Here is a 16,414-nt window from a genome sequence, read left to right on the forward strand (position 1 = left end):
AAGAACTTAAATACAAAGTTTCAATGTTGTCAGAAAAGTATAAGTATCGACTTGTTTTAAATTTAATGTATGAAGCTGTGTATAATCAATTTAACGTACAATGAAAAATCACTGTATTAAAAATGTCACTGCTGATAAAAAACGGCCAAATAGCAAAAATTAAAAAAAATTGCCTATTAAATAATACCTTTAAGAACTTAAATACAAAGTTTCAATGTAGTCAGACAAGTATAAGTATCGACTTGTTTTTTACTTAGAATTGAATGTTTTGTGTTAGGTTTTATAGAATATCTAATTGTTTTAATATCGAATATCACGAAAACTTCATGCTAGTGTTGTGATTGTTGTTTGTAGTTGAGTTTATTATATTTATTGTTTGTTTTATTTTTTATTTATACCTAGCTTATCTTGGTTCAATTATTAATTCATTTATAATTATTTAATTATAAACTATTAATCTATCTCTAATAAATTTTGCCTAATTATGTTAATAGGTGTTAATTGAATATTTTCTGATGAAATTGTTTTTTTACTAAAAATTTAATTTTAAAATTAGTTGCCAACAAGTGTAACTGATAGGTGTTAGCTGAAACTTTATTTGTTTGCGTAATAAAAATGTTTTTGAATGAATGATGTCTCAATTTTTTTTTAATTAGGTTAAACGAAAATCATTATAAGTATTTTTAGTAAGTTTAACTTTTAAATTATTTTAAATTGAATTTTTTTAAAATTCATATTTGATAACTAGTATCTACAGCTTTGTTAAGTAACATAACTAGACTATACATTTATTTATTAATATTATATTTTGAATCTTAAGGGTATGAAAGAGCTAAATTGAGTACAGTGCTTATTCACTTATCCGGACACGTTGGGCAAGATTTTTCTATAAACATGATGTCGGGATAACCAAAATTCCAGATGAGTACAAAAAACCAATTTTTTCATATGATAGTATAACTGCTGCATATAATGCAACGCATAATAAAAGTTTTATGGTAAAAATAAATACATAGTAATTGGGAGTAATGTCTAATAAAATGAAAAATAATAAAAGCTAAATTTTAGATATTTTTTTTTTCACAGTAGAAAAACATTAGACTTACTAACCCTCTGCAACAATATTTTTTGAGGGTCAAGCAAGTAAAATTTATCATTTGTAATTCCACCTACCCTAACTATTAATTGTGGTTTTAATTAATCCCGGCTCCTCCTTTTCTGCATTGAACTTTTTAAACTTTTCTTCATTTTTTTTAATGCTGTACAAAGTCAACATGACTATACTGAACTCCTCCTTTATAAAAGATTTTACCATTTTACAAACTTTTAGTTTGTTTTTAATGGTTAGTAGTTTTATTTTTTTAGAACTCTTGTCCATTTCTAAAACCTGGTATGTTAAGTGTGTCAAACTTATATAACTTCTAAAAATATATATACAGTTCTAATAAATATAATGCACCTCATCTTAAACAAAACGTGTTTGTAATACCTCCTATGGCACATTTTTTAACATCTTTTGTAATTTTGTTTAAATTAGAAATCAAACATAAAATAACTGTTATACATTCATTTTCTAAAAAACTTAGAACTTAATTACCTATAAAAAAACTTTGTAGTTTAAATAAAAAACTAAAAGTTATGTTTTAAATAAAATTGTTTTAAAAATTTCTAAACTGACCTACTTTACTGCAAAGGTTTTTGATAACTAATCTAGTTTTGAACAAACATAGAATGTTTTTTTAGTAGTATTATTGGGTCATAATAACAAACATAAAAATGTAGAACTTATAAAATCACTTAAAATTTTTATTATTAAAGCTTAAATATTTGTATTATACAATAATCTTATTAATTAATATTGAAAAATTTTTGGATTTCCTTCTGACGGAAACTGTCCATATAAGTGAGCGTCCGGATAAATGAATAAGCACTTTACATTAAATCCTATCAAACTCTGTATAAATTAAAAATTTTTCGATATATTTAATATATAACTTTAGTTATTCCAAAGCTAGGTAATCTAACTATTTAAGACTCTAAAAAAGCTTTGTTCAAACTTTGCTCAAGCATACACTTTTCAAATTTTTTAAATCGAATATCTGGCACAATCTTTAAATTGAAATAGAAAATAGTCTGTAATGTTTTTATTTTTAAGTAAACTTTCTTATTGCACAACAATGTTTGCAGCTGCTACAATTAAAAAAACCAACTAATTTTTAATAAATTTTTCTTTAGACTTGAATAAAATATTATGGAGTCGCTATTTGACACATTGGGAGCAGACTACCACTGGGTGCTGCTGACGGTTGTGTACACCATCATAATGGTTGCCTTCCTGGCAATCAAGGTGGGCAAGGCGAGGAAGAAGCACGTCGTTTCCTATCCAACCATGTACAGTGATAAGGACAAATTGTTCAACTGTGTGCAGAGGGCTCACCAGAACACGCTGGAACAAGTTCCTGTGTTCCTCTGCCTCCTGCTGCTTGTTGGCATCGAACTGCCCAGGTTTACTTTTTTTTTTTGAGTTTTTTGTTGGTAAATTTAAATCTCAGGAAGTTTAAAAAATTGTTGAAAGTCTCTTATACTTTTGGTTTTTTAGGCTTAAATTTTTTAATTTTTGTTTAATGAATTCTCTTAAAATTTCAGTCTTTTGTATTTTTAATTAAAACGACTTATGGTCTGGATTAAAAATTTATTCTTATGGTTTTTTTATTTTTCTCATGAAGTACTGCTACTTCAAATTGGTGTCTTATTATTACCAACTATATTTTATTAATATACTATGAAAGTGTAATTTCCTTCAAATTAAACAATATAAAGTTCCAACTTGAGTATCTTTAAAAAGATTAATTAGATTTTATTTTCACAGGTTATTAAAAACAATACAATGCTTCACCTCTTATATCAAGTTATAAAAGATCATCAGTTCTTGAAATAAATCTTGTTTAAATAGAATCTATTGTAATGATATTAGCATCTCATTTTAATATTTTAAAGCTCGTGAATAAATATGGAATTTTTTGTAATAATAAAAACAATTTTCATTATTCTCAAAACAAGCTTTTGCAAAACAATTTTTATAACTCTTAAAACAATTTTCTAAAACAATAAACAATATTGTTTACTTAAAGGAGTTACATTTGTTTTAGTGCTTATAAAACGGAATTTGACTTGCAATTACAGTGCAGTAGCAGTTTCGGCAAGTGTGCTTTAAGTTAAAATGCATTTTAAACACGTTAGATTTAAGAACTAATATTTTCTTGTGTGTTTAACTTTAGTTCTCGTATAGAGTGATGTAATTGTATCTTTGTGTTGTTTAGTTTATGTAAATAAATATAAGTGTTGTTTTGATTGTTGTATTAATATACTATAATAATCCTATTACCCCTTTAACATCTCTGTATCGAGACATTGGAGACCATGTGTGGCCTGTATTTTAGGAATCTTCTGATATTTAGGAATTAGGTGCCTTATCAATTAAAAAACGCAGCGAAAAAAAAACTTTAGTTTATTACTAAACAACTTTTTAACGAGTTTAAAATTTTGACAGTATAATTTGCGATAATACTTTACTTTGCGACATTTCACTATGATAATAGTAAGAAAAATTGTGTGAATAACTTTCTACTTTGAAACAGCAAGTCTACAATTATAATACAAGTGTGTGGTAGTGGTTTATTTAGTTTTGTTAAAAGTGAAGCTTGATGTCAAGGATTTTTTGCTGGAAGTACTATATAATTTTTGCGGTGATTTCTATGTATAGTTTTATATATGCTTTTTTAGTGCTTAGGTGCTTATTTTATTTGCTAATGAGCATAATATTTCTTCTTCTTAGTGCACAATATATGTTGCAACTAACATAAGTCGCATGGGTGCGCAGTACTTCGATCCTAAAAAGCTTAATCTTTTTAGCTAAGGGTATAATATAAGTTGCAACTAACATAAGTCGCATAGGGGCGCAGTATTTCGATTATAAAAAGCACAGTCTTTTTACTCTAGTGCACAATGTTCTTTGAAGATGTTGCAATTTGCATAAGTCGTCAGGGGACGCAGTATTTTAGTGCAAAATTGCATTTTATAAGTTGCCAAGAGAGCGCAGTTATTATATTTTTCTAAGCATAGAAATGTAAAGTAAGAACCGCATTAAAATTTAGAATTACAACAGCAGAATTGTTCTTATTAATAACGTCTGAGTTTTAGCTGATAAATTAATTTTCCTATGTGTTTACTACTACTAGTTTATTGTTTTGATCTGCTGATTGATTGTATTAAAGTATAGATTGTATTTGTTTTAAATTAGAATGTTTCTGAAGTTTAAAAATATGTTTGAATGAGTTTTCATCTTTCTTAGTCGTAAAATGGCAAGTTTCTTGCCACATTTTATTACTCGTTTCAAGTTCAAGTATAAAGTTGTGTTAAAATTTTCCCTTTGAAAGAAATCAAAAATAAACTCCCCTTGAATTTAGCAGTCGTCGCTTGTTAAATAAATTGTTGCGTTTGTATCTTTTTAACGTTGTTTGAAGCAAATTGTCGTTTGATAACCACAGTTTTAAGCACACCTGACACCTTGCTACTGCATGAAACTTTAAAAGTTTTGTTGTTTATAAGTACGACAATAAACAAAAGATTGAATGAAGATTTTGTGTTTATTCTATGACGTCACGATCAAAATTCCTGCTGTCATTGTTTCCGAAGCCAATCGATGTGATGTTTTTCTGATTCAGAAACCAGCTAGAAGACAGAAAGTCAAATGTTTCCTAAAAGAAACAAGACGTTGTCAAAGATCCAATTGATGGTTCATAAGCCTCTATTAACAACCTGAGGATAACAGCCCGACGACGAGCCCGAGGACAACAGACACAAGGACAAGAACCCCAAGGATAAGAAGCTGGAGGACAACTAAATGACTATCATTGTTACTTACTTTGTCTTTATGTTGTGTTTTATCTAAGTTTTTGTAGATTATGTAATTTTTGAGATAATAAGAAATACAGTTTCTTTTTCTTACTTTTTTTAAACCGGACTTTTGATACTGTCTAAAAAGTTTAAAGTTAAGTAGAATTTTAAGGATTTTAATTATTTTTTAATTAATTAATTTTACCAGGCTTTAAACGTTAAAATTGAAAATTTAAAAAGAAACAATGTAATGATATTAGCATCTCATTTTAATATTTTAAAGCTCGTGAATAAATATGGAATTTTTTGTAATAATAAAAACAATTTTCATTATTCTCAAAACAAGCTTTTGCAAAACAATTTTTATAACTCTTAAAACAATTTTCTAAAACAATAAACAATATTGTTTACTTAAAGGAGTTACATTTGTTTTAGTGCTTATAAAACGGAATTTGACTTGCAATTACAGTGCAGTAGCAGTTTCGGCAAGTGTGCTTTAAGTTAAAATGCATTTTAAACACGTTAGATTTAAGAACTAATATTTTCTTGTGTGTTTAACTTTAGTTCTCGTATAGAGTGATGTAATTGTATCTTTGTGTTGTTTAGTTTATGTAAATAAATATAAGTGTTGTTTTGATTGTTGTATTAATATACTATAATAATCCTATTACCCCTTTAACATCTCTGTATCGAGACACTATTAATATAATATTTAAAATAGAGTTTATATTGTTCAGCTTGATAACACTATTATTAAAATGATATTCTTAGTAATATTATTTTTCAAACTTTATTCCCTAAACCTTTAAATAAACTTAATTGAAGTTTGGCAAGTTAATCTAATCTTTTGATAGATATCTTAAGTAAAATGTTTAATTTAAGTATCTTTATAAAGATTTGTTCAGCTCTTCTTACCACACTTTGTATTTTTTTAAGTATTCAATAAATTTACACAAATATCACCCATTCAACACTAGGAGGATTTTTTTTGCTATTTAAATACTTTACACAACTTTTTTTTGTATTAACTAAATTTTAAAACTTTGGTTAATTTTCAATTTATTCTACCAAATTTTAAGTTCTTTTACAATTACTTGACACTAACCATACGTTCATGTTATTTTTGAAATATTAATTTTACTCACAAACAAATCTGCAGGTTTTCGGCGCTGTGCGGATTCATCTTCGTAACTTCCAGGTTTTCGTACGCTTACGGATACTACACCGGAGATCCAAAGAAGAGACTGAATGGGGAGTACGGAGTGCTGGGTTTCTTGGGACTGTTCGTTGGTTTGATCTACATTGCGTTGAGGCTGGGCGGATACATCAACACAATCAACTTTCCTCAAGTATTCTGAGTTTTTATAAAAAGTTTTAAATTTGTGTCATTTAAATCTTGTAGGGTTTGGTTGTTGATTTTTTATAGATGGCTGTATTTTTTTTCATAGTTTTTTAAAAACGTTATGTTAACTTTTAAAACTTGGCCATGGACAGCAATAAACATTAAAAAAGATACTTTTTACAATTAAAAATTTTTGTATAAACTTGTTTTATAATCAAGTATATTTAGCATTTAAGCAATCAAAATTTTAATTTTTTTATTTTATTTCTTTAATAAACTAATATCTTTTATCAAATTGAATTGTAAATATAGCTTATTTTTACTACTACTACAATGCCTACCATTTATTTTTTATTTCGAACCTTATTATGCTTTTTTGAATTAATAAAAGTTTATAATTTAGCTTCTACTTTTATATTATTTTACAAAGTTTTTTGCACTTTTTTTGTGTTATGAAAAGCCTCATTCGCAGTTTCACTAAGGGTTGCCTTAAAGTCAGGAAAATTAGGAAAAGTCAGGAGAAATAAGGTTTTTTGAAAAAAGTCAGGATTTTTGATATTAACATACTCAAATTAAGAAAGTTTATCATGACTAGATACTGCATTTTGCTAATAATAATTTTTTATAAAAGATTTTGCTTTTGCAATTTATGAATTAAATTTAAATGAATTTTTGGAATAAATTAAAAACTTTCAAGTTTTTGGCCATGTATTTTCAAATCGGTTTTGATTTAGAATTTGATTTAGAGATTCATGAAATTTTTTCATATCGATCTATGGCGACTCTATTTACTATTTGTTATACTGTTGTCAAAAAGTTGCTTAAAACTTAAATATTCTTGGTCACAGTACTTTTGGTTAATACTTTTATTTTAGTATAAGCATTTTTATATACTATTTATATTATTTATACTAAATTAAGGTTATAAACTTTTGATAGTTTTCTATCTAAATAAGGGAAATCCCTTTTTATATTTTCAATAATCGCACTAAAATATAAAGTACTAAACATGTTCACTTACCAGTCAACACAACCAAAAACCTAGCTTTTTACATGAAATCTTTATAACTAACTTACACTTGAAAAAGAACATAAAAAGGCAGTCAAAAAATTATGGACTTTCACTTAATAACACATATATTTTATTTGAGCCAAAGTGCAAAAATAATTTTGCTCTCTAGAAAAAAATATCTTGAAGAAGTTGTCATAACCGCCTGAATAAATTCCTGAATTTTATTCATCACTGAAAACAGTATTAAAGATTTTACAGCTCCTGGTTACAGACAGGACATTTTTAAACAGACTTTTAAAAATGTGTCAAGAATCAAGAAAGATATTAAATGTATAATACTGAAGATCTACACTATTTCATCTTACATTAATAAAAAACTTCGTACTTCTTAAAAAAGCGGTTTTTTAGCAAAGTTTTACAAAATTTATCTTTCTATTCATAGTTTTTGTAACCAATTTGTACTTATTTTTATTTACTTAGCTTTATTTAATATTATATTACAGTAACCTCTCGCTTATTTACGCACATTGTGTCCACAGATAAAGTGTGTAAAGATATGAGAGATCGTAAAGATACGAGAGATACCAAATATACTTACTATAATGGCTGTGTTTTGATATTGCTTCTAGTTATAAGCAGACTAGAGACTTTTCCACTTTTAAAAATTTGTTTACTTTGTTTATAAATATAAAAATAAAATATATAACTATACATATACTAAAAAAAGACTTAAATTTATATAAAATAATAATACTTGTAGAAAAATTTACTAATTTTATTAATAATAATAATAAACAACTGAGATTTGTGTTAAGTGTAAGCTCTAAATTCGTTTAGTATCACTGCTATTTTTTGCTAGGAAGTTTCATTAGATTTCTGTTTTAGATATTTATTCATATATAGGGTAAGAGTGCTGTATTATTTATTTGTGTTTTAAACTCTCATTATTTCATTATATAACACAGTCATATTTTTTCAGAATTTTATTTAATCTCATACTGTTAACAAAATTTCTGATATACTTAGGTAAAACTAAATGTTTATCAGTTAGTCAAGTAACATAATTTTACAAAGTCTAAAGATATAGAGAGGTGAGTTAGTATTTAAAAACATATTTTAAGTTAAAAATATACAATAAACCTAACTTGTGCAATATTAAAACAAACTAAAATTTTTATTTTTTGAATTCTTAGAATTCCAAAATGCGTAACTAAACGAGAGTGCGTAACGTCACGAGTGCGTAAAGATGCAAGAGGTTACTGTAATCGTTTTTTATAAACTTAATATTTAAAACTTTAAAAATATATTAAGTAGAGCTCAAACATACTAGTAACATTTATATAAACTGTTTTACTTTTTATTAACTAAATATATAGAAAAAAATAATAATCGTATTTCAATATCGCCGTATGAAACTAACTGATACAAAATTAAAAGAAATATTTACAATGTGAGTAAATTTAAAGAGAAAGTTAAATGTATTTCACAAAATTTATGCTAAATGGTTTTGTTTCTCATGGTAATGTAATAGTAGTATACTATTAATTAAGTATACAAACAGTAAAAAGCAACAATTATGTCTGACATTTCTTTTAATAACACCAACTTAGTAGTATTTAAAAAAATACATTATACTTGAAACGTTTTATGTTGAAACTTGAGTAACTTTTTCTCATTAATATGCCGTGTTTACTAAAACTTTTTCTTCATACTTAGACATTTACTACAGCCACAGTTGTCTTTTGTAATAACTATTTACATTACAGTTATTTACATTACAAGTGTGTTCAATAATGTTTTTATTTATACTTTTTAAGTTGATCTCTGAATCATAAACAGATGTTTATTGAAAATAAAATTAAGAGCAGCTCAACTTGATTTGTTTTGCACAAGCTTTTTTGAATAGTTACATGACAGTTCAAATAAAAAACAAATGTTTAAAGGGCCTTATATTTATTAAAAATAAACGTATGTAGGTCTAGTTAATACATAGAAAAACATTTTGTTTTTGCATAAATATATTTATTATTAAAAAAAAATTAAGTTGTTTTATTCATATCTTTAGAAATTTTTTTGGACAAAAAATTTTTACACACTGTTTAAGATAACAACATACAAAGAACTATAATATATAAAACCTATAATTCATCAAAACAAACAAGTGTAATCATTGCAAATTTATACACAAAAACAAGCGACCAGCACTTAATTGAGATACATTACGAGGTTTACCTTTCAAGTACCAAAAACATCAAACTAAAAAGTCACCAAAATAACTAGTTGTAGAGTCAACTCCGGGGAAGAAAGGCGGTAAAATTTTAAGAGCGACAGATACCTTGAGAACTTTACAACGGCTTATCAGTGAAGTCGTTTTGAGCTGCACTGTGACCGGTAAATCCGTTCGAAGTTTTCCCTTGATTATAATAAGGGCTTGTTTGGAAACCAGTCGGTATAGAAGCGGAGTGTTGAGGCTGGTGCGTGTGATGGGACTGACGGCGGTAAAAGTCGGGTTTCGAGCTCACAGGAGGGTAACAAGCCTGCTGGGGGTTTGAATTCATCTCCCGTTGGTGGACCATTCTTGGCTGATTTGGCATTCCTGTTTTTGAAACTGTGTTTTAAGTGAACAGTTTAAACATAAATAAACGACTATTTGTTTTGTCTATATTAAAAAAAAAGTTACAAATGTGATTTGGTATTTGTAATTACAAATATAGGTTTTTTTCTTCAGTACAAGTAAGTTTTACCTCTCCTAGTTAAGTCATCAGTTTCTTTAAGGTTTTCCAAATGTTTGATGTAGTTAATTGCAGCCTGCAGTGTTTCAACTTTCGTCGAATCAGTTAAGGAAAGAACTTTTCTATAAAATTAAATTCTACTTAAACTAAATCAGTAATATTACTTACAACGTAAGTAATTTAACTGCAATTTAAACTTATATGTCATTTATAAATAGGTACAAGTTTTATTTTTCTAGACTTTAAATATAAGTTTAATGAAAAAAAAAATTAAATAGAAAAAATTTATTATATTCAAAGTTCAAATATTGTTATATTTAAAAGTTACACTTAAAACAACTGTATTGATTTAACAAGCACAAATTTTCTCTATTCTGTTCAACTTAGGTCGGGCTAAACTTGCTATAGTTTTTCTAGGTGTACTTTACTGATAAAAAGAAAACAGTAAGGTATGTTCAAAATGTAGTATTTATATAACTTTTAATTTATTGACACTTCTTGTTAAACTTTCCTAGCTACTACGTTATGTATCCATAATTATTAGTACTTAACTTTTTTAAATAATGAAACTCTGAAAATGTTTATGAAAACATTACAAGTTTAATTGAAAAAAATATTTACTTTTATAGAGTTGTTAATTTGTAGCTATAGTACTTCTTTTTTATTTGTTCGATCTCTAGTTTATTTGTTCGATTTAACAAGTAAAGCAGAAGTTTTTTTTAAACAGTTAGTCTGTAATTTCATTTACATATTATTTTTACTAATTTTATAATGGATAAATTGATAGGTTTTTCAAGACTTTTTTATCTTTTATCTATAAAAGATTAAGCATCTGATTAAAAGAAAACATAATAGCTGAATGATAAAAATATTTAAAAAACTTTATTAATGTAAATAAGTTTATAAAGTTTCTTTTTTATGTACATTAACTTAATAAAGTTGTTTGAAACTTCAACTTTTTTACCTTAGTTCATCGTACGCACAATTTAATTTTCGAGACCGATGTCTTTCACGAACCGTGGCTTTTTCCCTTCGAAGTTTTTTCAACTCGCTGTTAATTTCAGGCTGCACTTTCTTCTTAATTTTGAAAACTCTCTTTCTCGGTCCTGCAAACTTCACAGGTTTTTGTTGATTATCTTCCACCTCTGCATTGTACATTCCAACAGAACGATCTTCATACTGACTTATATTAGGTAAACACCCATTGTCAGGCACCATGTTGTGATTGGGTAAATTTTCTTGGGTTCGTAGATGAGCAAACTGGTTGATGCCAGTGACGGCTTCTGATTTGCTTGACTGGTTTTGATAGTGGTTTTTGTAAAATTCTTCCATACTCCACGTTTTTTATAAACAATTTTAAATGTTTCTAATAAGTTATAAAAATCAAACAAGCTCCATTTATTACTTGTGTAATATAAAATAATTAAACTTTAGAAAAAATTTACAGTTTTTGGAACAAAATTGCTTAGAATATATCAAAATGTTAGTTTTAAACTACTTTGTGATATATTTAGGATATATTTTTTACATAAAGGAATTAGCTTACAATTTAAGTTTAAAACTACTTAGTAGTGCAACTCCAACTAAAAAAAAAACAGTAAAAAATGGGAAAGGAGATCGTCAACTTTTATTGCTTCATTACAGCTTTTGCTAATCATTGCTCTGTTGTTGATTGTTTCAGTTAGTTTAAACAATCTTAGCTCTTGGAAAACTTTTTTCTGTAGAATCTAGCCTGTGAGCCTTTTTTTCTAAGAAAAATTACTTAAATCTAGAAATGAGAATTAAAAAAAAAATTAACAAACAATCAACAATCTAGGTTGGTAAACTAAAATTTTACTTAAAATGTTATTGTCAAAATACAAGATTAACTAAATACAGCAGCAGTTTGTCAGTATAGTTAATTTGTATTAAATGATTTGAAGTTTAGTGCAAACTATTATATATGTTATGTCTTTTTATATTATGCACGTCTTTTAAGTTTTTCATTGTTTCGTATTAAGCTATATAATTCAATTTTAACAAAAGTTATTGTAGCTTGATACGTTTCAACAATAAATCAGATCAGGCTGCAGAACAAGAGAATATTTTTTTTTTTTGCTCTTGTGAGCATCTATAAATTTCAAAAGACGTTATACAGTTACCAAAATGTAAGCCTTAACGAAAGTATAGCTAAATAAAGAAAATGTTTTGTTACATTTTGGTAATTTTTACTAACAAAAATTAATCATATTGTTTATTGTTTTAAATAGTTCTTTTATAACGCACAAAATACTTTTATCATACATTTCTAGTAAAAAAAAAACTTTACCTACAAAATTAACACCTAAACATTATTATCTAACAATTTGGTGAGAATTTTCAGATTGACAGCAAAAGAAAAAATAATTAAATATAAAAACAAATAGATTTTAAATTCCAGCTTCATAAAAGTTTGACCAAAAAGAGCACAGAAAAATATTTTTTCTCCTTGTAAATATTCCTGACTGGAAACTATGTTCACATCTTTAACACTAAATAAAAATTGAATAGTTAAGTTTGTTAACCGTACATGATCAAAGGTACTTTTGGTTTTTTATATCAAGCTTCATTTTTTATTGTGACAAGAAAGTACAAAAAGATAAGTTGTGATTGGGTAAACCTGCTCGGTTTTGTAGACGAGCAAACTGGTTGATTCTAGTAACGATAGTTGTCATGGCATCCGATTTCCTTGACTGGTTATGATGTTGCTCTTCATAAAAGTCTTTCATACTCCACGAGTTTTATAACTTTTTTTTGTTTCTGATAAGTTAAAAAGTTCAACCAAGCTTCAATTTGTTTTTTGATGAATATAAAACATCTTAACTTAATAAAAACTTTAATATTTTTAAAAAACAAAGTAGCTTCTGCTTTAAACTATTTTGTGATATATTTGAGATATAATTTTTACATAAAGGAGTTAGCTTGCAATTAAGATATAAAGCTACTTCGTAATCAATCTCCAACTTAAAAAGCAGTAAAATATGGAAAGTTGATCGTCAAATGTTATGGCTTCATTACAACCTTTGCTAATTATTGCTTTGTTTGTGAAAAATTTTTGCAAATATTGTTTTTTTGGAAATTAAGTATTTTTACAAATCAGGGATCGGGAAACTGTGGCCCGCAATATGCTGGTCAGCTTAAACAATGCCTATTTATTGCCTAACAAATTATTAAACTTATTTTACTAAAAACTTACAGCTAGACTCTTAGTTTGACCATTACTGCTTATTTTATTAAAATAATGTTTAGAAATGGAAGTTTTGTTGATTATTTCTGTCAGTTTAAACAATGTAGCTCTTGGAAGACATTTTTCTATAGAACGTGGCCTATGAGTCACTTTTTCTAATAAAAAGGACCGCAACTAGGAATGAGAATGAAAAAACTTTTATTTATTATAACAAATAACTAACAATTTGGTTATTTTTGTGTTAAATTATTTGAAGTTTAGTACGAACTATTAAGTATGTTATGTCTTTTGATATTATACATGTCTCTAAAGATTTTCATTGTTTCGTTTTAAGCTATATAACTCAATTTTACTCAAAGTTATTGTAGTTTGATACGTTTAAACAATAAATCAGATCAGGCTGCAGAACAAGATAATACTTATTTGTTTTGCTGTTGTGAGCGTTTAGAAGGTTTAAAAGACGTTATACAATTACAAAAATGTAAGCTTTTAAGAAAGTATAATTAAATAGAGAAAAAAAAACTAATACGTATTGAATATACTTTACTAACAAAATTTAAGTATAATATTAAAAAAAAATTATAAACTTTAACTGCAAAATGAACACCTAAACATCAATATATAACAGTTTGGTAAGGATTTTCGGATTGACACCAATAAAAAACGAATAAAGTAGAAAAACAAATAAATAAAATTCTATTTTTGTTAAAGTTTGGCCAACAAAGAGCGCAAAAAGTTATCCTTTGTTCTTGTAAATGTTCCTAACTTAGAAATTGTATTCACAACTCATCCCACAGTAAAAAAAAACCAAATTATTAAAACTTTACATGATCAAAAGTACTTTTGGATTTTGATATCAAGCTTCATTTTTTATTGTGAGAAGAAAGTACAAAAGTACAAGTTGTGGTTGAGTAAACTTGCTCGGATTTTTAGACAAGCAAACTAGTTGATACCAGTAGCGATGATTTTTTTTTTAATGTGTCTAATAAGTTACAAGAATCAAACAAGTTTCAATATGTTTCTTGATTAATCTAAGATATTTTAATTTTATGAAAACTGTATAGTTTTTAAAAACAAAGTAGCTTAGAATTAGAATACATCAAAATATTAGTTTTAATATTAGTTTTAAAATATATCTACTTTGTGATATATTTAAGATACACTTTTTACTTAATGGGGTTAGCATACAAGTAATGAATCTCCAACTAAAAAAAACAATAGAATATGGAAAAGATGATCGTCAACTTTTATAGCTTCATTACAGCCTTTGCCAAACATTGCTCTGTATGTGAAAAATTTTTGCAAATATTGTTTTTTTGAAAGTTATGTATTTATATAAGCCAGGGAACTAGGACCCCGATATACTTTTCAGCTAAAACAATGCCTATTTAAAATATATTATAAATTCTTTTTTTAGTAAAAACTCACAGCTAGGCCCTTAGTTTGACAATTACTGCTTATTTTATTAAACTTATGTTACAAAATGAAAATTGTTGTTGATTATTTCTGTCAGTTTAAACAATCATAGCTCTTAAAAGAAATTTTTCTATAGAAGGTGACCTGTGAGTCACTTTTTCTAATAAAAAGGACCGCAACTAGGAATGAGAATGAAAAAATCTTTATCTATTCTAACAAAAAACTAACTGTAAGTTAGTAAAATAAAATTTTACTTAAAGTTTCATTGTCAAAATACAAGTGTATCTAAATAAAGCAATAGATTGTCAGTATAGTTAATTTTTGAAAAATTATATGAAGTTTAGTGCAACTATTTTATTGATTATTTCTTATTATATTTTAAACGTCTTTTAAGATTTTCATTATTTCCTTTTAAGCTATATAGTTTAATTTTATCAAAAGTTATTGTAGCTTGATACGGTTCAACACTAAATCAGATCAGGCTGCAGAACAAGAGAATACTTATTTGTTATGCAGTTGTAAGCATCTATAAACTTCAAAAGGCGTTATACAGTTACGAAAATGAAAGCTTTTAAAAATTATTATTAAATGAAGAAAAATGTTTTATTACATGTTAAACATATTTCTCATAAACAAAATTTAAGCAAGATTTGAAATTTTTCTTAAACCGCTTAGAATATTTTGGCCATATACTTATTTTTAAAAATTAAACTTTATTCGCAAAATGAACACCTAAAGATCAATATCTAACAATTTAGTAAGGTTTACGGATTGACACAAAAAGAAAAATAAATTAAGTAGAAAAATAAATAAAAAATAAATTCTATTTTCATTAAAGTTTGGCCAACACAGTGCGCAGAAAATTATTTTTTTTCTTGTAAATATTCCGAACTTAGAAATTATATTCACTTCACAACTCATCACACTGTAAAAAAAAACTAAATTTGAAAACTTTACATGATCAAAGGTACTTTTGGTTTTTTGATATCAAGCTTCATTTTTTTTCAAGAAAGTACAAAAGTTTTAGTTGTGATTGGGTAAACCTGCTCGGATTTGTAGGAACTGGTTGATTCCAGTTACCATAGTTGTCATGGCATCCGATTTCCTTGACTGGTTATGATGTTGCTCTTTGTAAAAGTCTTCCATACTTTAGTGTTTTATTAGTTTTTTAAATGTTTTTATAAATTACAAAGTTAAAAAAAGCTTCAACCTATTTCTTGATTAAAATAAAATGTTTTGATTTTATAAAACCTTCTTAGTTTTTGAAAACAATGTAGCTTAGAATACATCAAAATATTTATTTTAAACTATTTTGTGATGTATTTGAGATACAATTTTTACTTAAAGGGTTTACCATACAATTTAAGTTTGAAACTACTTAGTAATGTGTCTCCAACTAAAAAACAGTAAAGTATGGGATAGTTGATCGTCAACTTTTATGGCTTCATTACGTGTGGCCACTGTTAATCATTGCTCTTTTTGTGAAAAAAATAAATCATTGCAAATTTTGGTTTTTTGAAAGTTAAGTATTTATATAAATCAGGAAACTGGGGACGGCAATCTACTTTTCATCTAAAACAATGCCTGTTTAAAACAAAATATAAAACTTTTGAGTAAAAACTTACAGCTAGGCTCTTAACTTGACAATTAGTTCTTAGTTTATTAAACTAATATTTAGAAATGGAAAACTTTGTTGATTATTTCTGTTAGTTAAAACAATCGTAGCTCTTGAAAGACATTTTCTATAGAACGTGGCCTATGAGCCATTTTTTCCAAAAAAAATGACTCGACACTAGGAATGAGAATAATAA

The 16,414-nt window shown here is 26.5% G+C and overlaps 1 protein-coding gene across 1 annotated transcript; it reads left to right on the forward strand.

Annotated features, from left to right (window-relative positions):
• Positions 1–2,239: 2,239 nt before the first annotated feature.
• On the forward strand, positions 2,240–6,640 carry LOC145839544 (glutathione S-transferase 3, mitochondrial-like). Its single transcript, XM_082947144.1, has 2 exons — positions 2,240–2,505; positions 6,056–6,640. Exons 1-2 carry the CDS (start codon positions 2,252–2,254, stop codon positions 6,252–6,254), a joined length of 453 nt encoding a protein of 150 aa, XP_082803270.1. The 5' UTR covers positions 2,240–2,251; the 3' UTR covers positions 6,255–6,640.
• The last annotated feature ends 9,774 nt before the right edge of the window (positions 6,641–16,414 follow it).

The sequence above is a fragment of the Thalia democratica genome, chromosome 6 (assembly GCF_965202585.1).
Source record: "Thalia democratica chromosome 6, ktThaDemo2.hap1.1, whole genome shotgun sequence".
NCBI lineage: Eukaryota > Metazoa > Chordata > Thaliacea > Salpida > Salpidae > Thalia > Thalia democratica.

What these genes read in the sequence shown, in the direction of transcription:
- LOC145839544 (XM_082947144.1), top strand. Translation starts at nt 2,252, where the DNA reads ATGGAGTCGCTATTTGACACATTGGGAGCAGACTACCACTGGGTGCTG. An exon ending in GTTGGCATCGAACTGCCCAG is followed by an intron (nt 2,506 to 6,055) that starts GTTTACTTTTTT and finishes ACAAATCTGCAG; the next exon opens with GTTTTCGGCGCTGTGCGGAT.